General features: G+C 41.6%; 2 protein-coding genes across 2 annotated transcripts; one reads left to right on the forward strand and one right to left on the reverse strand.

The window, feature by feature from the left end:
* The first annotated feature begins 407 nt into the window (after positions 1-407).
* Positions 408-5,875, forward strand: MKRN2OS (MKRN2 opposite strand). Its single transcript, XM_056859200.1, has 4 exons — positions 408-648; positions 1,269-1,318; positions 2,469-2,631; positions 5,611-5,875. The coding sequence occupies exons 1-4, from the start codon at positions 431-433 to the stop codon at positions 5,849-5,851; spliced, it is 672 nt and encodes a 223-aa protein (XP_056715178.1). The 5' UTR covers positions 408-430; the 3' UTR covers positions 5,852-5,875.
* An 803-nt stretch (positions 5,876-6,678) lies between these two features.
* TSEN2 (tRNA splicing endonuclease subunit 2) lies at positions 6,679-20,178 on the reverse strand. Its single transcript, XM_056857403.1, is given in 11 exon segments — positions 6,679-6,789; positions 8,483-8,572; positions 9,404-9,515; positions 10,203-10,239; positions 11,591-11,729; positions 12,574-12,624; positions 13,457-13,553; positions 14,775-15,260; positions 17,307-17,343; positions 18,966-19,047; positions 19,950-20,178. Coding segments are annotated over 11 exon segments (1,380 nt in total). The 5' UTR covers positions 20,139-20,178; the 3' UTR covers positions 6,679-6,729.
* Positions 20,179-24,989: the final 4,811 nt, after the last annotated feature.

The following is a 24,989-nucleotide window of genomic DNA, read 5'->3' on the forward strand; positions in this document are numbered from 1 at the left end:
AGCCAAACCTTTCCTGAAATGCAGCTACAGGGAAGGAAAACTTTTTATTTGCTACATTTTTGCCTACAGTGTAGATACTGCAAGAAAAGAAAAGACAAGAAATGGCAACCCCAAACTTGCGCATTACAGTTCCCTGTCTGATTTCAAGGAAATTGGAGCCCACTCATCAAAACAATCTCAGCACAGTTCTCAGGTAAAATTAACATAAAAACTGAACTCTGGCTCTTTAAGAGGGTGTCTGACTAAACACTCCCCCTTCTTCTCCCTGCTTTTGTCTTTTTTTCCAGTCTCTCTCATATTCTAAGCGTGATTGGCTATATAAACTGTCATTCTTGATAATGCTCAACAAATCCCTTCCCAGGGCCAGTTGAGTGGCTGCTCTTGGCTTTCGTCACTGAGGTGTGACAGGTACAAGGCAGTGGCTGACGCGATGCAGCCACTGGATTCGGAGGCAGCCTTAATAAAAATCAGCCACTGTAAGAAAGACATATTCTGTGCCTATGTGCCCAAGTACTGCCCTCTGTGTGGGCAGAGTGTGAGCTACAGGAGACTGGAAGAAGCACCTGTCAGTATTCCCAGCCCTTTTGTTAATGGGCACAGAGAAAAATGCTCATTTTTACTTAAGCCTACTACAGGAACATTTCTAAGGTATGGCTATTCTTAGTTTTGTTTTTGACAGCTTCCTGACCAAGTAGATACTGTGCCAGAGTAGATATTGTGTGGGGTCTCCTTATAGCGTTGTCAGGATAGGAATATGCGAAGCTGCCTTCTATTGAGACTAGAAGTCCAAGACTGGCAGCTGATCTCTAAAAGTTTGAGACAGTTGTGTGCTCTCTGTGATCTTTAGCAAGGCTAGAGTTGCCAGGAACTGGGGACCTTGATATGCAAAATATATGTTCTACCTACCACAGAATTCTGAGCCTGTCCTGATGCAGTCAGGGACCCAAGAGTCTTTCAATAATGTACATCTTCTATCTGTCTGTTTTGCTAGCATAAATAGAACTTGAAACCAATATCTCTTGAAGCCAAAAGGTCTGGTTTGTTGCAAAAGCTGTGGAGTCATTTATCCTCATATCACCTCCTTGGTTAATTTAAAGAAATGCTTTTTGCAATATATCAAAATGGGACTCAACAGTGACTAAATTTGTCTGAGTCACACAGTCGTTTTCAGGAAAGAACAGAACATCTGTCTGTACAGCATTAAGTACATTTTAAAAAAGAAACAAATTGTTTTCCAGTAAGAAAAGCATTTTAATTTCTTGTTTCAGAGGGTACGATGGAAGTTCTGACCTTCATGTTGGAATAACCAGTACTAATGGTAAGAGTGTTTTGTAATTAACATCCTAAATAAATGTTTTATCACTGTGCCTCTTGTGTGTATTGGACATTTACCTTCACATTGTTATATTGTGGATTTGCCATAAGCAGGGAATGCAGATTAATGGGCAGTCAAGCAAGGTCAGCTATGAATGTGTTATCTGCCACCTGTCTGGGTCTATTGTGCTTTCTGTTGTTGGGGGGAAGAAAGCAAGAGAAAAGGCAAATCAGGTGGTTCCTGGAGAGCACAGCGCTGTAAGGCTGCATTAGTTCCACAAAAAGTAAATTGCAGCTACTTGAAGGACCCCCCGCCCCCCCGGTCCAACTTTGAAAGTGTTATTTTTGAAAACCGAAATTACATCCTTTGTTTTCTCACATGGCATACTTTACAAGGTCTAAAGTCCTGAAATGCAGGTTTCATTTATCAATATGAATCTTACATCAGTGTACAATACTCGAAATATTGAAAACAGACAAGTGGATGTTTGACTTGCCGTGAATTCTGTAAATATACTACAGGACTGTATGAGAGGCCATGTTTATTGCATTTTTTATCCTGCTTTATCTCCAAGGAGCGTTATGACAACCCTGTGAAGTAGGGCTGAGAGGGAGAGACTGGACAAGGTCACCCAATCAGTTTGACAGTAGGCAGGGGTTTGAATCTAGGCATTCTGGAACTCAGACCAACACTAACCACTACACGATCTCTCTTGTGGATCTCTCACTGATCATATTGTGGATTCAAATAACCAGGATTTTTAGAACTATTGTTTAGACCGGGGGATGTCAAACTAATTTGTTACGAGGGCTGGATATGACATGTCATTTGGTCAGGCCAGGCCATGTGTACCAGCCCAGATTGGCCATGTGTACCTATCTGCAGTGGGATCACCAGCCCAGATAGGGAGGGGAACAGGGGGGTGGCTGCCTTGGCTCATGGGCTGGATAATAGTGTTCAAAGGGCCGTATCTGGCCCATGGGCCTTATCTTTGACACCCTATGTTTAGACGTTTAGATGTAATTTCTGTTGGCATGTATGTTTGCCTCTGTATAGAATGGAAATGATGAAATGGAAGTAGTCTTATAATTAAGCATAGCATGTTACTTTCCCCTTTTTGCTGTCCTGCTTCCCCTCTTGCTTTTGTTTTTAGGTTTGGTATATAATTACAATGAAACAGGAATCAACAGAGGTGAACATGGATGGGAACAATGTGTAAATGTCCCTCTAGTGCAGCCTGACATGTATGCTCTGCTCAAACAATGGGATACATACCTAGAACAATTCTCAGCAGCAGAGATCTGGTTTCCATACAGGTATGAAGCTCAACTGACAGTGCAACTGCTCTTAGGAAGTAGAGAAATAGGCATGATCGGTTTTGGCCTCTGCCTACCTCGATGCTAACAGATGGATTTGATTCCTTGTGCAACAGTCAGGCTTTAAACAATCCCACTTGGAAGTCTGTGCCTTCATTAGCTTCCTTCGTTCAGTAAATAGGACACACATTCAGTAAGAAGCATACTGCAGCTCCCCATCTTAAGGCAAGGCTGAACACAGTTTGCATAGTAATGATACTCTGCAATCAGCATTCATGATTCCACAGTGTAAAAATATGATTATTGGATCCAGCCACTCCTGTACTGCTTTGTAATAAAGATCTTGATGGCAATTCTAGAAGGGTAACCAGTGTTAGTGTGTAGCAGCAGTTAAACCGGAGTGCTGTGGCACATTAAAAACTAACATTTATTCCAGTGTAAGTTAGAGCTCTTTAAGGTGCCAGGAGGCGGATTCCTGTTTGATTTTGATCCTGCATCTTTTATCAGCTAAACTAGCGAGGAGAGACACATCATACATGCCCTCCTGTGGCTTTGCAGAGTTGGGGAAAAATGGCCGTTTAACTTACGGGGAAAGTTCTCCGTGGGCTGCTGTCCTGGAAGGCTGCTTGTGGCCAACACAACCGAGCCCCAGTAGTTCTGTCACTGCTACAAGGGCCATTTGGTTTGGACCCTTCAGCGGCAATGATGACTGATGATAACTTGCCAGTTACCTCCCTGTGCACTGTGATCACTTGATGGTGGTGCGGGAGGAGGAAATAGCTGACACAACATTGCAAGCAACACTGGCCAGGTCGGAGCTGAGGTCCCTGCAGTGCTAGCCTGTAGCTCAGATTGGCTTGTGCCTGGGCCATTTTAACTATCCAGTACACCCCTGGTTGAGCATTTGTCAGTCTCCCTTTCTGGGATTTCACTCTATTTTCAATTAAGGCTCATCTGTGTGACCAATGATTAATGTTTTGGCTTTTGAGCATGACATCAGAGAAAACATTTTATAAGGTATGGGAACTGACTGTCCAATGTATCATATGACAGTATACATTCCAAAGAGGAAACTTACTGCTCTGATAGTCTGTGGTTTGAGAACATTTTAAAAAGAAAACATAGTTAAATAGCATGTAAGAATGCCTGATATCCAAAAACAGCCAGTAGTTATGGATTTAAAAGCCCCAGAAGTACCGTTTAATAGTATTCAGCATTATTACTATATTCCATTTCTCAGCAGGAATTGGGACAGATCCAGTACAACTTCAGACTTCCCCGACAGAAAATAAAGCAAAGGCCCCCTCCCCAAAAGACTGCCTCTCAATTTTCTTTGCCCGTACCAGAGCCTTGGTCTGAGCAACTTGTTGCCCACTGAAGGTTTACAAAGGTTAAAAAAAAACAACCTTGTTCGCCTTTGTTTCCAATCTGTTAGCAGTCAGGGAATACATTTTAAAATTTCAGTGAGGGATAAAAACCTCAATAAAATACATGCTGCAGTTCTCAGCATTTGACTACACAGGAGTGTCCCAGAGCTCATGTCTGAAATGGTTCATTCCCACAGTAGTGCCTCCATTCACTTTTCAAGAGCAATAATATCCTGGGTAACATTTCACTGTATGTGACAGAATGACTTAGAATTGTTTGCTGCTGAAGCATATGTCATTCCTCGCTGTAGGGTGATGAGTGGCTATGAGGTTGGAGGAGATAGCAAGTATGTTCCTTTGCTTTTCAATTAATTCTGACTGGAATTTTATCTCCAGTAATGACACTAGCACACACTGTAGCCTTACTGGGATTGTTTCTTTAACCAAACATAATATATGCATATTGGTTATTATAAATACCTGTAAGGAATGATGAGTGCAAAGAGTTGATGATGAATGCGCTCAAGCTCTGAAATTTTAAATATTCCCATAAGCCACAGTATGCATATCCTCCAGTAGTATTGAGCTAAGAAGAGCTTAGTTCAGACCCCCCCCCCCCAGGCACAGGATTTCAGGGGGCATGTGGGGCTGCTGTGGGGTGTACGTGTGTGAGGAAATCACGATTTGCACGGCCAAAACTCTGGTAGATCCAAGCCATCTTACAGCCTACAGAGGCTGCAGGCAAAGGCCCTGGTTTGAACTACAATGCTGATTTTTTGCATAAGTAATGCAGGTTAGGAACATCCACTCTGGGACCTTTGTTACTTTACTGCAGTTCAGAAAGGAAATACAATTCATAAATCTTACAGTGAACATTTTTTTAAAAGAAACTCATTTTATTCTGGATTCTAAACAAAAGGCCATAAAACTTGTGGTTGACTCTCTCATCTGGTTTGTTTTAGTCAAAGCCCACCCAGTAGTTTACAGCCTGGGACCGTAAGGATCGGCTGCAAAAGCAATCACATCCACTTTGTCCTTTTAAACAAACCTAAATCCATATTTGTTCAATGTAAGCTAAGTAACTTCTTGGCAATCTGTTGAACAACATTTTAGATGTAATTGCTGCTTCCTGTTTAAAATGAAATGTAAAATGGAAATTGTGCAAAGATGACATTTGCTTCTGGCTAGGCTTCATGGACCAGTATTCCAAGCATCACAAAGAATGTATCTCAGTATAATCTTGTTTACTGTATTCGCCAGCTACATTTCAGTTAGCTCATCTCAACCATATCCTCCCCATGTGTGTGTTGTATCAGTTTTGATTCACAGGGCAAGCAAAATATTGGAGCACACTGGCACGTATCCAGCCTTAGGCTGAAAGAAACTCCTGCAGCTGAATGAGCCTTCCTCCAACTTAATTGGCTCTTCCGTTGTGGAAAGAGCCACTGAAGCTGGAGGAAAGCTTCAACCGTTGCCACTATCCTAATTTTGTGCTCCCTCACACAGGAGAATTTGGATGTAATCCTGTTTCTATCCAGCCAGTGTAACCTGAGGACAGGACAGCACCATATGTTTAATTTCTTATGTTGAATTCTGATTACCCATTTCATAGGTATGAAGAACATGTTCACAACTGTTATACATATGCACTAACATTTATTAACTGTGTGTTGAGTGCACAAGGAAAGCAGCAAATAACTAAAAGTGAATTTACAGAGAAATTTGTTATTCCGCGGACAAGGAAAGCTTCCAAGTATATCACTATCTACAAGGAAGTATGCAAGAATGGCTTCTACATTGTTGACCGTCTTGAGCAGGAGAACGACAATTCCACAGGGAGTCATTTATTATAAAAAAATCGAATACAGATGGCAGCGAAACTAAAATGCTCATGTTAAGACCTTCATGCTTTTTGTTCCTAACCCACTGAAACGACAGCAGCTGCAGGCAATCCACATTACAGTGAAAGAAGCTCTACAGAGTTCAATGAGGCTTATTATCAAGTATACATAATGAATAAATTTATTTACGGCAAAGGCCAGAATAAAACAACCAGATACATCAAGTATACATAAAACTGCAGGCTTGAAACCTACTGTAACCTTTCAGATAAGCTTCTGTCTACCTCTAAACCATGACGAGTATTATATGAAATAAAATGTTGCCTGCATTTCTTAGGTGTTCAGTTTTTTGCGTGTTCTAACTAATCAGTGTCACTTTTTAAGGGCTGCTATCTGGAAAACTGCCAGTGCTCCATTCTGCATTTGTTTAAAATAAGACTCAAAAGAATACAGCATCCTACCATTATCACCTGCATTTTCCAATGACATCACGCCACTTGCTTCTAGAATAGGAAGACTCTGACGCTCTGTAGTTTGTGAAGTGGAACAGTCAGTATAAAGTAACCACAACAGTCTAGATGCCAAGGCTTGGTTACTTCCTACTGCAGTATCATCACCTGCACCAAAGCAATCCTAAAATTCAGAGAAATACCAACACATGGAAGTGTTTTACACCAGTAGGGGGAAAAACACATTTGGATTCAACACTATGTCCGTATGTATCCAATTTTTATGGAGTCTTACACTGTGACAGTACATAAAATATGTACATTCAAGGTTGTTATTTTTTAAGGCAGCATGCACTTAGAGCTCTATGTGAGTATACTCTTGACCAGTTCTTTCATTTATTGTAGATATTTCAATAATACTAATTTTTACAATCTAGTTTATCACAGTTCATCTTGTTCATTACGCTCACGGGATGAGACCCAACGATGTAGAATCAATTCCTTAAAAGAGGAAAGAAAAGGTATCCTCTGATTATTAAAGACAATCAACTGTATCCTTAGATAACTTCCCTGCCAAATTTTTCTGGAATGGAAGTGGGCATATTGGCTTATCGCCAGGGGAAGACTCATCACTGCAGTGACCTGCCAGAAGTCTCAGAGGCCCCCTGATGGGGCTTTGAGATCTTTCTGAATTCAGACCTACCTTCTGTGTCTGTCTCTTACATACACAACCATTTCCACACACTTAACACTAACTTCAGGACCTGTTCTGGCAGAGCAGATCATCTGATGAATGTTTCAAATTTGGCAGGATTCCTAAGGACTGCTGGGGCATGCACACTAGATTTTTTTCTTTGTACAACATCATTCCAGTGTCGTATTGCAAGCTGCTGCCAAAAATCCCCAGTGATTCAAGGGAAGCTTGCTATGTGACATGGCCAGGCTGCTGCTCAGGAGACACCTAGAGTTCTCTGGGGAACATGGAAATGATTGCATGTTTCTTTGGATGCCAGGCCATTCTAGCATCTGCCAGAAAAGGAATGTTACTTCTTGCAGTGTTCTTTCAGGGCCAGTTTGGCCATTACCAGAGCAGGCTAGGAATAGCTTCCAAGTATTTGAATCTTTCATCTGACCGACAGTTGGAAGGAACCATGTGGGTCAGCTCTAGGCTAGACTACTGTAACTCGCGCTATGTAGGGCTGCCCTTGAGACTGACCCAGCTGGTACAGAATTCTGCAGTGAGACTCCTTTCAGGCATCTCGCCATGGGAGCATATAAATCCAGTGCTCCGCCAACTGCACTGGCTCCAGCTGGAGTATTGGATCAGGTTCAAGGTGCTGGTTTTGACCTTTAAAACCTTACATGGTCTGGGACCTTCATATCTTCGGGACTGCCTTTCCTGGTACACTCCCCCAAAGATCATTGCGATCATCTGAGAAAAATTTACTGGTGGTCCCTGGCCCTAAGAGTGTGCGGCTGTCCTCGACAAGAGCCAGGTGGAATGCTCTGTTTGGTGACATCAGGGCCCTGCGGGACCTTAAAGAGTTCCTCAGGGCCTGTAAGACAGAGCTATTCTGCTAGGCCTATGGCTGAGGACAGCTGTGGGTATTATATCTGCTGACCTCCCTATTCCTCCCTCCCTCCTTATATGTATGTTAGTTCGATCTAAAGGGATGGTCTCTGTGTTTGTCTTGGTCAATCTGATTTAACTTTGGGCACCATGCTGGGATTTTGATTTTAATTGAGATTTTATTGTTTAGCATTGGTTTGATGTATGTACTATTTTTAGTACTACTGATGTGTATTTTAAATGATGTTACCTGCCCTGAGACTGGTTTTGGCCAGGGATGGCAGGCTACAAATTGAATAAATAAATAAATAAATGAGGGAAATTCACTTGTATTCCACTCTGCCCTAGTAGCCAGCTTTCAGAGAACTGGATACACACATAAACTCAGATAATAACTCAGATGTAGTGAAGTACAAATATTACCCCATTCTTAATTCCCACATGCTGCCTCTTTTGTTTTAAACTAGACAGCCATGGTCCATGAAGCTCTAGCAGGTAACCTGGGTTGTTGGGAAGTCAACAGTACTATGTATGGTATTACCTATAACCACCTAATGAGCTGTGTGCCTTAAGGCAGTCAAGGACTTCAGGGAACAAATTAAAATCAGAGCAGAACTAGCATACCTGAACTTTAATTCTTTTGAGACACTCTGGTGATGACATTTCTTTTTCAGTCATATCAGATGGTTTAATCAGGTAACAGAACATAAGTTCCTGTTGGTAGTAAAATTAAATTCATTTAAATATACTGTTTAAGATGAAGATGGTGAAGAAGATGAAGATGATGAAGAGTTGGTTTTTATATACCTACTTTCTTTACCACTGAACGAAGAATCAAACCGGCGTACAATCACCTTCCCTTCCCCTCCCCACAACAGACACCCTGTGAGGTACGTGGGGCTGAGAGAGCTCTAAGAGCACTGTGACTAGTCCAAGGTCACCCAGCTGGCTTCATGTGGAGAAGTAGGGAAACCAACCCGGTTCACTAGATTATTGTCTGCCACTCACGTGGAGAAGTGGAGAAGCAAACCCAGTTATCCAGATAAGAGTCCACCACTCCAAACCACTGCTCTTAACCACTACACCACACTGGCTCTCCAGCACAGCACACTTTAAACCAAGGAGCAGATGGGTTGAAGAGTTTTGTTGTCACACCATTAAAGAGTTGTTGTCACACATTGAAGAGTTTTGTTGTCACACCATTAAAGCAACCTCAGCTTGTAGTCTTTAGTGGGGAGGAGAAAAGGGGCTATTTGCATTGGCGCCCACAGTCCTAAATCTGAAACTAAGACAAGTCACACACACATGGGATTCAAGACGTTACAGCAAGTTTAGGGGAAAGATGGGTTTCATTGTGGCAACCAGGAACAGAATGAAGTTCTTAATAGAAATTAAATTTAAATTTTCTGTTTAATAATTTACATGTGTTTTGCAATGGGTTCTGATAGCTTTACAAGATCTCTCTTTTTGAGTATCAATGTGTCTACTTTTACTTCACCCCATTTTTCCTGTTTTTTTAAATGCTTAGTTCCTTTCATTTGTTACCTTAGAAACATTTGCTGTGATTCTGTTCAAACTGGACAAAGACTTCCAACTAAACGATCTGGGTGATGATCCTTCAAAGTCATCATTAACTAATTCAGCAATCACAGAATAACTGAAAAACAACAAAAGGAACTCTTTTTAGTAGAGGAGGGTTTATACATTTTTTAAAGTCTACTTTCTTTCCGTATTCACTATTCAACAACTGTAAGGATTACACCCAACTTCAAAACAATTTACAAGCAGATGGCTCTTTGGCAAAGAGATGTGGAAAGCCATTCTGGCGAATAACAGAGTACCGAGTGACCAATTTTAATTCCCTTCCTTCCAGGCACAAGTTTATCTTTCACGATGTGTTATATTTTACCCAAAATGCGAGTATGTCAATAAACAGAATCTGCAGACCATGACACTTAAAGGCTATCCATGGTGGCAAACAAAACCCTTTAATGAAATTAAATTCTCTGTAATTAGTATTCCTGTGCATCAGAATCTGCAACTCTCCAAATGTTTACATGTCCTTCCCTCCAGCTGTAGGACTACCCAAGTCACTCTACCACATCTCTAGAGAATGAATGTGAAGTTCTCTAGGAAAAGCTTCAAACTTATTTTGTGCCCTGGTGTGATTATTAAAAATTAAAAAATATCCACCTTCCCAAATATTTGTGTTGGTGCCAAAATACGGTACTATTCCAAAGCACAGTGGAAACATACGGTAATTAAATTTAGTTTTCATTCATTATGAAAGTTGAGCATAATACTTAAGCAAAGAAATTATTGTATCCAAACCTGAGTGCTATACCTGGCATGGTAAAAAGGAGGACCTTTTCGATACAACACTGCAACAAAAAAACAACAACACTCATTCAGATGTCAAAATATGTATTTTGTTTAAACCAGTTTGCTGCACAAATCGTGATTAGTTTAACAGACATGTATGCTTGTTCATAAATTCCTGTTATTCTGTGGCTTGTCTCTAACTTACACTTAAGAAGGACCCCTCTTTTACTTGATGGCACATGTAGAAAAAACTAATAATCCTTTCAGGTAAATAGCATTACTTGTGTGGTACCATGTTTAGAAGAAAAATGCTCCTGGGACAGGACTACACCAGGTCAGCTCTCACACTGATAGAATCATAGAATTGGAAGGGACCACCAGGGTCATCTAGTTCAACCCCCTGCACAATGGAGGAAATTCACAACTACCTCCCCCACACACCCCAGTGACCCCTACTCCATGCCCAGAAGATGGCCAAGATGCCCTCCCTCTCATAAACTGCCTAATGATCTGAAACTAATGATCTGAAACAGTAAAGACATCTACCATCTCACAAAGTTGGGTGCACACAAAAGGCATTATAACTAATGCCAGTGAATGGATAAGAGTATTTGGGGCAGCCTGGTGCAGTGTAGAAGAATAATATGCTATTAGACTAACTAGTAGTTTAAAATCTTGCATGCTTTAAAATTCATTTGCACCTCATCAGTTATTTGTGATCGAGGAGAGGGGGTAACTAATCTTGCTTTGCTGGATCTTCCACTCTTACAAAAAGAAAGAACACCATATATCAATTAAGCTCACGATTAGGTCTTGCCTAGAGAAATGACTAGGGGGATGATTCATCCTCAAATGCTTTCAGGCTAACACAGGAGACATCTGTCTCAAGGTTAGGATAACAATTGTTAAAAGCTCTATATATTAAATATGCCTCAAAATATAAATAATACAAACCTCCAGTAGATTCATCCAATCTTTTCACTTGCAGTAAAAAGCATTTCATTCATAATGATAACAACCCGCCATCAACTAAACATTTTAAATTACTGCAGTGTGCACATCTATTATTTAAAGAGGCCAACAAAGGACTAGTTCACTGAGACAGGGCTACAGCACTCAACACTCAAACAAACCTCCAGCATATTTGAAAAAACATGGACAATATATTATTTAAGTCAGGGAGAAAGCAGACAAACAGAGGCTCAGGAGCAACTGTAATATTTCATCTCCCAAACTCAGCTGAGCTCCAGTAACTCAAACAAATTTCATCACTGAAATATCTGTCGTCACCAAAATCTAGAGTATGGCCTCTTTTGCTTATTGCCATCTGCACCGTAAACTATCTACTGCCTCTGTCACAAACTACAGTCACAATACGTAAATAATGATTCTGGAATGCAAAATACTCACAGAGATCAGTTCCATATTTCAGTCCAACTTTAGGAACCCACCCTTTGCATCGGAAATAGTGATAAGCCATGTATGTAGTCCTAAAATTGGGTTGCGCTTCACTGAAAAATTCCCAAAGCTTCAAGATAGATAACGGTGCCTAAAATCACAATCAAATGCAGTCATGTGTGGGATAACATGGTCTACTATCACTGACCTCCCAAATGATCTTATACACTCCTAAAGCTTAGTTTTTTATGGTTGTGTTAGTTCAAGTTGTGAAAATATACAACAGGCACAAGCCAAAACATGAAGACATTAATGCCATTCAGTATCCAAACTGTGCTCTCCAGCTATCACTACTGAAAGCTTCAGAGCCAGGACATTCCTATGGGATCTAGACCAGGGAAAGTAGAAGTCAGTAAAGAATACTCTCTGCGAGAGACAGACTTAGTTCTCATAGCAAATTTATTTAAGGCATTATAAAAATAACGTGTCCCTGATACTCTCACTCCTCACAAAGATCTGTTTAGGGAGACGCTGTATTTTCATTCTTTTAAAAAAAAATATTATGATTGGTAACTTTGTACTGTTATACATACAAGATCATGGAAATTAATGAACTTATAGCCTGCTCCCATTCATGCTTACTCAGAAGCAAATCTCACTGCATTCTAGAAAACTTACAGTGCCATCCTAAACATGGTTACAGCCTTAAATCCAGTGAAGTCAACAGGCTTATAAGGGTGTGACTCTGCTTGAGATGGCAGCGTTAGCAACCTCAGGCACGATATTAGGTTCAGGATTACAGCCAAAGATTTCCCACTTAAACTAAAAGAATAAAAAACTACTAGTGAAGGGGAAATTACCCCACCCTTTAAAAGATGGCACAAGATGACTTGCAAACCATCACAAAGTGTCCATTATTATGTGCTACTGAGCAATTCCCAAAGCAACAAATCACTCAACATACCACCTACCAATGACTAGAAGCATCATCTTACCTCATTGTAATAAATATTTAAACATCCCAGGGCATACACCAAGAAAAAAGCCTAAAAAGAAACAATAAATGGAATTATTTTGGGTATACCATATTATTTTCAGAGTACTGGCATGGATGTATTTTGAATAGCATAAAAAAACCAGGTTGGGGGTAGGGGAAGACAGCCAAAGGCAACGTGATAGATTATAGGCGATCATGCCTACAGGCATTACTGTTCTTTTTTTATTGTATAACAGTAATAATTTATACAACACTGAAGAGGACTGTTCATTCCTGATATGAAAATTGATTTCTGAAAGGGGAATGTTATTGTTAGGCAAATGAAGGGCACTAGTGCCAAGGCAGAAGTGGCAGGAAGTAAAATGGCAAGGAGTATGCTTAAAATGCACAGGAATGAACCTAGGAAGTGCATGAGAGAGCTGAAGAGTAGCAGAGGATGGTAATTAGCAGCAGAAATAATTGTATAACAACATTTCTAGTGTTCTGTTTATATTTATAAAAAAGTAAAATCTTCAAAAAGAAAAAACAACAACATTTTTAGTGTGTATGGTTGCTGATAAACAGCAATTCTCTCATGTCAGAACAATTTGCAGGAGCAAAGCGTTACTTTGTTACTCTACTCAAGGCACTACCATTTGCCCCAGAAGGACATGCACACCTGCACATGCGCATCCTCAACTGACAGCTCTGCAAGGCTGAATTGGTAACATCACTTTTTGCAAATGATATGCAGACAACCATTTATTTAAAATACTTTACATTCATGGTAAACTGTGCAGATATCTAGGATCTTAAAATGTATAATGCTATATATGTACACTTAGCATAACACAAATATTGTGTGTGTGTGGGGTTTTTTTTTGGGGGGGGGGGAACCTTACCTCTTCTAGACCGAGCTGCAAATATTCAAAAATCCTAAATGGATTTCTTCTGCATACTAACTTTTCTCTTTCGTTCAACTATAACAAAGTAGCAAAACTAAGTTACAAAGCAGTAATCAATCGTGTTTTACTTAGAACCAGCTAAGAGCTTGCCAGCATCCCAAATTGTACTTCTTTCCCCCATAAAACCACTTTTCTACCTGCTCACAGATTCAATCCTGAGATCTCCCTTTGGCATAGAACACACTCCTTGAGGCCATCAAAGCACATCAAGCCACACGAGGGCCTTCAGGCTCTGAGAGGTGTTTTGAACTCTCTGGATGTCACTGCCTAAGCCAGGGCTTCTTAAACTTTTCCCACTTGCGACCCCTTTTCGCCCAATAATTTTTTACGTGACCATGGGTATATAAGTATATATACCAGTAAATGTTTAATTTGTATACCTATTTTATATTGCCAAATTTTTCGCAACCCCTATATTCAGTTATGCAACCCCATATGGGGTCACGACCCACAATTTAAGAGGCTTTGGCCTAAGCTGCACTGATGTCCCCTTGGAGCACCTGCATTCTCAGAGGGTCTTCAAGGACCTTCGAAGTGAAATTCCAAGACCTATGAGCAACTTGTGTCAAGTTAACCTTGCCTTAGTGCTAAGATACAATTGACTTTCAAACAATACCATGTAGGTGTCATTAGCAGAGCCAGCGTGGCGTAGTGGTTAAGAGTGGAGGACTTTAATCTGGTGAGAACCAGGTTGGTTTCCTCACTCCTCTGTATGCAGCCTGCTGGGTGACCATGGGCTAGTGACAGTTCTCTCCGAACTCTCTCAGCCCCACTGACCTCACAGGGTGTCTGTTGTGGGGAGGGATAGGGAAGGCAATTGCAAGCCACTGAGACTCCTTAAGGTAGAGAAAAGCGGGGTATACAAACCAACCCTTCTTCTTAATCTTCTAAGTGAGGATCATCTTAAATTGTTCCAGAGGTTTTTCAATTAAAAGATTTGTATGCCACATTAATTGTCATGTTTCCTTAAACAGGTAAGTTTGAAAGCATTGAAACTGTTGTTCCCCTGTTCTACAATCCCAACCCAACTGCATTTTGTCTTACTAGGAATCTTTGCTGTTAAATTCGAATGTTATCAAGTTGTGCAATCTGCTTAACAATTGACTTAGAAGTGTTGTTTTTTTTAAATCATACTTATAATCTGCCTTGGGCCCTACTGAGAAAGGCAGATTATAATTTAAAATAAATAAATAAAATACATTTATAAGAGGGCAAATGTGTACTCTTAATTTTTCAATTTTGTTTATGAAATTACAGGGGATCATGTTCCCTTACATATGCTTTTTCTTCTTCTGGACTCAAATTAGATTCTTGTACCAGCACAAACTCCTGGTGATTATAGTCTTCACTGCTCAAAACAGGAGATTCTTGTTTGACACAATCATCGTCCTTGCTGGCATCATGCAAACTGGATGGATTTTTTGGAGAATATGTTTTAGTTATAGCTTGAAATCCTGTTCTGTCCACTTCATTAGAGCCACATTTGCCTAATGGATCACAACATGGATCCCCTTCCAGGAAGGCTGCCTGATCCCCATTAGTTTCAGTAGAAGTCACTAACAGCTTTGGCTCAGCAGTCTCCATTGCTTGTGTCTCTTCATTCCGAGACTCAGTAGTTTGTTCAGCTTTTCCTTCTAGATCAAGTGGTTCAATGTAATTTAGAAGGAATTTGTTTATTGTGCAGTCATCGAATCCCTGCTCCTTCATGCGGCTTTTAGCCCATTCTACATAATGCTGGAATCTAGGACAAAAGAAAGTAAAGGACCACAGTATGAAAAATCCTTTAAGAATGCATGATAATTCAACAATTTTAGACAATAACCATGTTTCTGTAGCCTTTCTATTAGAGTCCAAATATTTTTTAAATTTAAGGATCAATGTGGCAAAATGTCCTATTACAGCGGTTCATAAAGAACTACAGACACTTTGCTATTAATACCTTTCATTGTAACTTTTAATCAACATGAGTCAAGTGATCCTCAAACAACAGGAATGCCTTCAGTAATCTACATGTAACACAATGAGCCCTTTGGGCTCCTCAGTTTTGAATGGATTTTGAAAGATGCCATTTGCACAGATCCAGGCTCTTACTCCTAGGCTGGTACAAATTTCTACACTAGAGCCAAGTGAGTACAGTCACAGCAACCCAGATGAAAATCAGCCATATGGTTTGCATTTAAAAGAGTGGAGATATCAATTGTTTCAGTATCTGATGGCCTTTGAGGCAAGACATTAGAAACCCCATTTTACAGATGGAGAGACAAACCTAAACACACCTGGTGAGGTCAGGGCCCATCTGGGATTCGTCTTTCAAAACCATTGGAAAAGATGGGCTTCCTATATCAGCTGTTCCCATGAGATTATGTCCCTGAGTTTGCACAAAGACAGTACAAGGATGTGGGCTATTTCTTACTCTCTTCTGCCTGCAACAGTGCTCATCCAGAAATACAAGGAAATCTGTCTTTTGTGATAAAAAGAGTTAACTTCTCATCTGATTGGGCACAATAGGGTTTGCAAGAAGGCCGGCATGATCACACAACTCACTACTAGGAAGCTGCAGCAATATTGGTGAATGTTCTGATTCAAAGGCTTGCCTACAGCCTGGAAAGCCTCCGACCATATCCCATAGTCTGTTTTAATCTATCTGACTCTCTCTCACACTCTTGGGGGTCTTTTGGACCTTTGGCCCTAATTCATTTAGGGCATATATGTTGCTTCTGGTAAAAATTAGAATTTTATATTGCTTAATAACCTTAACAATCAGAAAAGGGTACAAGTACATAGCTCTTTTGACTCTTGAACAACCTAAGAAGAAAATAGATAATTATGAAGGAATTTTACAGTCTGTGGTTGTGGAAGCAAACGCTAAGCAGTAAATCAGGGGTTCCCAAAGTGGAGCCTGACAAGTGTTTTTCAAAAGTGGGTAGGGCCAGGGGCTTTTGCCCAGTGGCTTCTGAATGGCCAGGCAGCACAAGGACTGAGCGTAAGCTGTGTGTAAGCAAAGAAAATACTTAGTTATTTATTTAAAACATTTATTAGCCACCTTTCTACCTTATAGGAACTCAAGGTGGCTTACAATGTAAATAATAAAAATAAATAAATAAATAAAAACTACTTGTTCAACATTTGAACAATGTGTTCATTTTAAAAGGCATCCTACTAAGCACAGCTTCTGCCTGAAATGTTGAAGAGTTACTGTTAGAGTTATGCATAAGCCTGACAATGTATGGATGGCTCTGCCTCCTGTGGCAGCCATTTTGTTGCTGCACCCACTACCCTGTGTCAGAATTCCAAAGGTCCTCACGGGCTCAAAAAGGTTGGGGACCTCTGTAGTAAACAATACGAAGCATACATTGTCGGTGTTTTTTTTTAAGAATCCAGCTATGAAGAAATGTTGTGTGTGTGTGAAGTGCCGTCAAGTCGCAGCTGACTTATGGCGACCCCTTTTGGGGTTTTCATGGCAAGAGACTAACAGAGGTGGTTTGCCAGTGCCTTCCTCTGCACAGCAACGCTGGTATTCCTTGGTGGTCCCCCATCCAAATACTAACCAGGGCTGACCCTGCTTAGCTTCTGAGATCTGACGAGATCAGGCTAGCCTGGGCCATCCAGGTCAGGGCTGAAGAAATGTTACACTGAGTTTATTCTCTTAACAGGACAAGATACTTTGTGAAGTATTGCCTCATATTTTCAACTTTCAGAATGTTAAAGCCAACTGATTTGTAGTTTTCACTGTTGGTTAATTTATTAGTTACAATTCAAGTCAACAAAGCAAAGGAACTGTACTTACTTTTTTGAAGAGACTATAGGCATGTTTAACCTGGCATCTGCAATTCAAAGACAGATTGTTTTGTATTCTGCATTGTATTCAAACAAACAATTTGGATATAACCTTCAGAGAATAATTTCATACCAGGGCAACTGCAGCACACTAGTCTTTTTCTCCTGAACTGAACAGTTTGTTCTTCCAGTTATTAATCCAGATGATATCATCGTACAACCATGGCACTCTGTTCATCGTTCTTTTGCCCATCCATCAGTTTAAAGACCTGGTTTATATGATTCCCCCCTGACTTTTTAATATAACTGCATCACTAGACTTTCTGTGTGGACAGGGAAAAGGCTAATGATGAAGAAAAGAGTTAAAGCCATTGGAAGAAGCCTTACTTTTCTTCTGTCCCCTTGCCCTATATGTGAACAGATGCTAATTATTTACTAGTGGTATTGCAGGCATATGCCCTTAGGAAATAATTAAAAATTAAACCACCCCACCCCTCCTCAGAGTAGCAGCAAAAGTGGAGGTATGGGGGAAAGGGGGTGGATAGATGCCCTGGAGGACAACAGAGGCTGCTGCACAGTTTCCTCTCCCTCTGTAACCTCGCAGACCTACCACAACTGCAGCCTCAGCTGCCCACCCTCAGCCATGTTGCCACAGAAACCCTCATCCTGCCCGCCCAACTTAACACCTCTCCCCAAAGTCAAGCACAGGTCACCCTGACAACAAAATGGAGGAGAGGAGAGTGATGTAAGCTGCTCTGGGTCCCTATTGGGGAGAAAGGTGGGGCTACAAATGAAGGAAATAAATAATAAACCCTTGGGAGAGGTAAGCAATGGCAGGAAGGAGATGGTTTGGTGTATGGGAGCACACCTATAACTGAGATGAGGGGGGAAATTGAAGCAATTGAACTGTTGACGGGGTAGAAGAGAAGTGGAAGTGCATGCCTGGGAAAAGCACCTGATAGCTACCTCAAAGGTTCTCTTGTTGGAACCTTTCCTGGAATTAATTAAGCAAGTTTAAATGAAAAGGTTGATTGTAGCAAAGATGCCGCAAAGGAACCATGAGCTTGTAAAATATACAAAAAGAGATGCTGAGCACTTGCTGCTACATTTCAGTTGAATGGCTATGCAACCAGGAACTACCATAAAGGCCCAGTCACTTTAACAACAAATAAGGGGTGGGGCCAAGCTTTTGAATCTGCTTGAAATTGACCTAAATATCAGACACAAGTAGCTTGAAATTAATCAGTAAGCTACTTTGGGCTCAATTGTCATACTTCTGGAGACAAGGGACAAAAACATTCCATCTTGTTGCATCTAACAGGACACACCTTTGGTTGTATCAGGACAGGACTGTGGGATTTCAACAGGTATATGGAGCTATCTTACGTCAGCATAGAACGACAACTATCATTCTGATTCCAGCATACTGTGGAGAATAATTCTGCAAAAACCAAAATGATCTCTAAAAGCCTTATTATGGCACTAGAATAGCCTTGCCTATAAAACTTCTAAAAGTTGGCCTGCCTCATCACCTTCATGGGCAAGAGAAGCCAAATAGCACTACTGTGTTAATATTTCCACAAATATTAGTCTCCCGCCATCACAGTTTGAAAGGCTGAGAGAGCGAATAAGTATATAATCATTGTACCACTAATAGCAAATAATCTACCTTGCCACTTAACAACCAGTGCTGGATCTGAAATATCATATTCTGGTCGACTTCTTGAAATAATACCTTTCCCAAAAAATCCCTAAAAAAAAAAGAGAGAGAGAAAAGATCGGTGTTACTAACAGTTAACAATCTAATTCAACATGCAACACAAACCTTAACTGGATCTTAAGAAGACGTACAAGTGATTTCAGAGTTACATTTTTAATACGTTATTAATTTTAAACATTTTGGTTTCTATTTAAACTCCAAAGTTCCAAAAGTGCATTAAAGCAAACCTACAGTCCTTTTGAACATAGAGATGCTCTGATATGAAACACTAGTTTGTCTCCAGCTTCCACCAAACTGTCTGCCCTTTCTCACATTATGGGCTGTTAATCACATCCATAGCAAGCAACAATGGAGAGGGAAGGTACTCTTTGCAGCTAAGACGGACTAGAAAACTAATGAAACAGCAAGGTTCCATGCTTTATTAGCACCACTATCTGGCAAACCTATATGGAATGTCCAACCCTGTATAGTTTGCCTAACTACGATTAGGGTTGCCAACACCTCCAGATGGTGGCTGAACATCTCCTGGGATTACAACTGATCTCCAGGTGACATAGATCAGTTCACCTGGAAAAAAACGGCTGTTTTGGATGGTGGACTCTATGACATTATACCATGCTGAGATCCTTCCCCTTCCCAAACCTTGCCTTCCGCAGGCTCCACCCCCAAAATCTCCAGGTATTTCCCAGCCCAGAGCTGGCAACCCTAACTAGGATGCATTCTCAATTATTCAAATAAGAATAAAAATGTTTATTAGGTTGACTGCTAAAAAATGTTTCATCACCCAAAATATCTTAACATGGTTGGCAAACTGATTGGCAGTTTCATGAAAAATATTTGTTCCATAAAGAAATTTAGCTGTCATAATCCAGTATGAATTGTTTAAAATGTCAGAAATTCCATGCATTAGACAGACAGAATAGGTAATATTACCTTGCTATACAGCTGTTCTATATGCTCAGGATTCTTCACAATTACATTTTTGTTAATAATTTCAGCTTGGCATATTTTGTAATCTCTCCCATAAACACCATCCCAGGAGCCAGAAATAGGAAAAGGAGACTCATAGGATTCATAAACTTTTCTCTTCCTTCTCGGGGGATGGAAAACTGCTTTTGCCATTTTGTATTATCCTTCTCCCTCGGCAGCACTCATCTATGCAAAAAGAAAAACATAGAATACTTTTGAAACTAGTCACTTCACTTGAGTCAGCACACTTTTATTTGAATTGATTATACATTAATTTCAATGGAACAACAGGGATCAGAATGCCAGCCTTAGTTGTTTGTGGAATATAGGCATGCATGACTCTGATTTGCCAACAACTATAGAATAACTGATATGCATGGAGTAAGGCATCAAAAGGATTGTTGCCTACTATTCATTCCCTCTCATCTGTCATTGCAGAGTAGCTCACACCAGGAAGAGTGGTTTCCCCCCCCCCCATCCATTCTGCATTTATATATAGCCTAGGCATGGCTGGGGGTGTAAACCTAAGGGCTCTTGGCCCATAGATTCCAACCCATGCCTTGGCCAGATGGCATAAACTGATATGAATCAACCCAGGATGTCTTGTTTACATTTGGGGGGGGTGTTTGTTTTTTTATACTGTTGTGTATGAAATAGTCTAAAAGTATATTTGAGAACCAGCATGGTGTACTGCTTAAGAGAAGCAGACTCTGATCTGGAGAACGGGTTTGATTTTCCCACTCCTCCACATGAAGCCTGCTGGTTGACCTTGGGCCAGTCACAGTTCTCTCAGAACTCTCTCAGCTCCACCTACATGACAAGGTGTCATGTATGTTTCTGCATGTTTGCTTTTTCACCATCCTGCACATCCCAAATTATGATAAAAAGAGCTATCCTCTTACATAGGAACACGCTCTACAATACACACACACAAAGGGGAGAGGCTGTGGCTCAGCTGTAGAGCATTTGCTTGGTATGCAGAAGGTCCCAGAATCTCCAGTTAAAAGGTACAGGCAGAAGATAGTGTGAAAGACCTCTGTCTGAGACCCTGGAGAGCAGCTACCAGTCTGAATAGACAATACTGACCTTGATGGACCAATGGACTGATTCAGTATAAGGCTGCTTCAAATGTTCACATGTGTTTGAAAGGGCTTTTGGAAAGATGGATCTATAGGTCTCCCCCTGAGCATGCCTAAATCCAGGGCTGGCCTCAGCATACACTGAGGTGGGGCAGCTGCCAGGGCTCAGGACATCTGGTGGGGTCCACTGTTACTGACTCCTAACCATACACCTCTCCTGCCACCTGCCCATATCTCTGCTCCCAACTGCCCAGAGTCATTAAGGAAGGGCATGTGGGCGGTGGGCAGTGGTGGCAATGGCAGCAGCATTCCCAGCTACACACACTTGCCAGCAGGCAGGGAAACGGTGCGCAGGTGGTGCAGGCAACTGAGCACAGGCAGCAGAAGGGCTTGCAAGTGGGAAAAAGATACTCGAGCAGGTGGGGGGGGGTATTCAGGTGTTGCGAGTGAAAGGAGGTCATGACAGGGGCTTGATGGTCCCCCAAACCTGGAACTGGCCCTGCCTAGTTCTCTCAGGAAGATAATTCACAGTGGGTAGCCGTGTTAGTCTGTCTGCAGTAGCAGAAAAGGGCAAGAGTCCAGTAGCACCTTAAAGACTAACACAAATATTTTCTGGCAGGGTAGGAGCTTTCGTGAGCCACAGCTCTCTAAATGCAAAAATATTTTCTGGTAGGGTAGGAGCTTTCGTGAGCCATAGTCTTTAAGGTGCTACTGGACTCTTGCCCTTTTCTACTAGATCTCTCAGGTACAACAGAACCCCGACCAGATGCACGCAGTACTGGCAAGCATTTATTCACACGTGCGCACACGCACACACACACGATATGCAAAGAAAAAAGAAACCGCTCGCAACAACCATGCAGTGCAACGACTCCCTCCTTTCCCAAGCAAAGCACCTGCGGGTCACGGGCAGAGAACTGAGTCCAAACAGCGACGCTCGGCTCTTAATTGCCTCACATACGGTGAACCGGAAAAAGGGCAGCCCAGACTCTTCAGCAGCACCGGAAGAAGGAAACGACTCCCGCACCAAGCCATAGAGAGAGACACACTTCCTTCACGACGCTCACTTCCGGTTCTTATCAAGGCTACCTGGACAAATAGGATGTCAGAATGTAAACAAACTGAGCCGAACGGGCGTCCGGCTCTTCTGTTATCAGGCTTTGAAATAACGACGCGCACACCGCGCACTGGGTGAGTTTTCTCCCTCACGGGCTGGAAAACAACCGCCACCCTGCAACACAACGGATGCTGAGCGACGGTTAAACGTCGTCGGGAATCAGGCAGACAGCAGAGCCATTAACATTAGGCATCTAGTACATACATGTTTTATTTGTTTGGCTCATACATAAGAGTTGCAAAGAATGAGCACTTTGGAAATTCGCTGCGCTTTTCCCAAATCACTGCAAGAAGAAAAGGGCCAGAGTCCAGGAGCACCTTAAAGACTAGCAGAAATATTTTCCGGCAGGGTAGGAGCTTTCGTGAGCCACAGCTCACTTCTTCAGGTACTGAAGAAGTGAGCTGTGGCTCACGAAACCTCATACCCTGCCAGAAAAATATTCTTGTTAAGTCTTTAAGGTGGTACTGGACTCTGGCCCTTTTCTACAACTGCAGACAGACTAACACAGGGCTGCCCACTGTGGATTCACTGCAAGAAGAAAAAGACTCTGTAGTCCTGCCTGTTTGATTTACTTAATTCTATATTCGAGCTGCTTTGGTCTCCTACATGGGAGATTTCACCATCAGCACGAGGACTTTCATTCATAGGGTCGCCATGAGTCGGAAGCGACTTGACGGCGCTTAACGCACACGCACTCGGGAACCGGACACTTGTCTAGAAAATTGCTCGCGCCACACCTCTTTGCTTGCTCCCTTCCTTATTGCGGAGTGCTGCAGGCATGGCGCGAATTACGTAACGGTTGAGGAGGTGGCGAGCGTCTGGTAGTCAAATGCCGTGAGATCGAAATGAGGAAATATCGCGACAGCTTTGCTAACGAATGACAGACTGGCCCATTCAAGACCAATGGGAGAGGCTGCACAGCCCATTGAAGAAAACGGGAACAAGGATTTCCCATTGAGTTGCATGGGCTCCATTGGAATACATTACAGCACAAAAAGAGTTGCAAAGAGAATGTGGAGTGGATTTTCCAGTAAGGTCCAGTAAGGTCTCTAAGCACTGATAGACTACTCTGGGACTAGAATGGCAGCCTCCCAAGTTTGAATGACAGCCCCTGGGACTAGCACAAGTGTTCTAGGACTGGAATGACAGCCCCCAGAGCGGAATGACAGCCTCCAGAATGGCTATTATTCCACTCGGGGGGCTGTCATTCCAGCCCCATAGCACTTGTGCTAGTCCCACGGGCTGTCATTCCGCTTTGGGGGCTGTCATTCCAGTCCCAGAGTAGTGTAACTGAACTTAGAGACCTTACTGGAAAATCCATTCCACATTTTCTTCGCAACTCTTTTTGTGCTGTAATGTATTTCAATGGAGCTCATGCAAGTCAATTGGCAATCCAGCTCCCATTATCTTCAATAGGCTGTGCAGCCTCTCCCATTGTTTCTAATGGGCTAGTCTGTCATTCATTTTGTGTGTGTTTAAAGTGCCTTCAAGTCGCAGCCGACTTATGGCGACCCCTTTGGGGGTTTTCATGGCAAGAGACTAACAGAGGTGGTTTGCCAGTGCCTTCCTCTGCACAGCAACCCTGGTCTTCCTTGGTGGTCTCCCATCCAAATACTAACCAGGGCCGACCCTGCTTAGCTTCTGAGATCTGACGAGATCAGGCTAGCCTGGGCAATCCAGGTCAGGGCATCATTCATTTTAGGACATCCCAAAGAAAACCGTGTTCATCCAAAAACGTAACAAAGGGTAACAAAATGGCAACTGAGCTATTCCCCTTCCTTATCAGAAATAAAAGAATTATCCATCAACTGCTATATGAGAAAGGGGTATTGTCTTTTTGGGACTGTGAGCGTTAGCACAAATATTGTCCTACACATTGGATATAGGGTTTTCCCAATGCCTCACACAACATACAAGTGGAAAATTCCCAGAAACTAACATCCTGAATTAATTTCAGTTACTTCAGTAAGCTTAGCAATTTAAAACATTTTGTAAGTATTGCAGATCGTCATTCATAATCCTTAAAAGCATGACAAATCCATTTGTTGCTTGAAATAGACATGTGTCAACAAATCCAGTTCAGTTTGACGCAATTCATTTGTTTCTATGATAATAAGTTAGCTTCCTTCTTTAGTGATAAAAGCTAACATCAAAGTTAATTCTTTGACAGTTCTGCAGCAGCAAGGTCAATGACTGAACGTATAAAATATGAACCTTCTCCAGGTCAGAGCTGATGGAGTTGTCTGGCATTGCTTGCGCTAATGTTACTTGAGGTATAATAGAACTTTATAACTCTGCAGAAAGTTAGGCTTTTGCAATAAAAACATATATTTGAATTGGACTAAAAGTAAATAGATTGTCCTTATAGAAAGCAATAAACCCAAACTGGTATAGGTTTATTTAGAAAACATTTTATGTGATTTCCCATTTCTAGCCACAGAGACTCAGTCATGGGCCAAACCACTGGTCCATCAAAGCCAGTATTGCCTTCTCAGAGTGGCAGCAGCTCTCCAGCATCTCAGGTAGAGGTCTTTCACATAATCTACTACCCAATCTTTATTTATTTATTTTAACTAGAAATGTAAGGGATTGAACCTGGGACCTTCTGCATGCCAAGTAAATGCTCTACCACTGAGCCACATCCCCTCCCCATTTCTTCTCTCTGTCATCCATTTCCATCCATCTCCTCTCCCTGTCACTAGGGCTTTTCTTTCTTTTATATTTATGTGTGTATCAGGGTCTCTGAATTCTCAGCTTTCATTTTAAAAAGCAAGTCTCTAGCCACTTTCCTTGTGAAGATATACCTTT

This window comes from Euleptes europaea, chromosome 1 (genome assembly GCF_029931775.1).
Source record: "Euleptes europaea isolate rEulEur1 chromosome 1, rEulEur1.hap1, whole genome shotgun sequence".
Classification (NCBI taxonomy): domain Eukaryota; kingdom Metazoa; phylum Chordata; class Lepidosauria; order Squamata; family Sphaerodactylidae; genus Euleptes; species Euleptes europaea.

Excerpts from the sequence above, each read along its gene's own strand:
- MKRN2OS (XM_056859200.1), top strand. The coding sequence starts at position 431 with ATGCAGCCACTGGATTCGGAGGCAGCCTTAATAAAAATCAGCCACTGT. Across the intron at positions 649-1,268 it reads ACTACAGGAACATTTCTAAG|AGGGTACGATGGAAGTTCTG; the intron begins GTATGGCTATTC and ends TTCTTGTTTCAG. Across the intron at positions 2,632-5,610 it reads GAGATCTGGTTTCCATACAG|GTATGAAGAACATGTTCACA; the intron begins GTATGAAGCTCA and ends CCCATTTCATAG.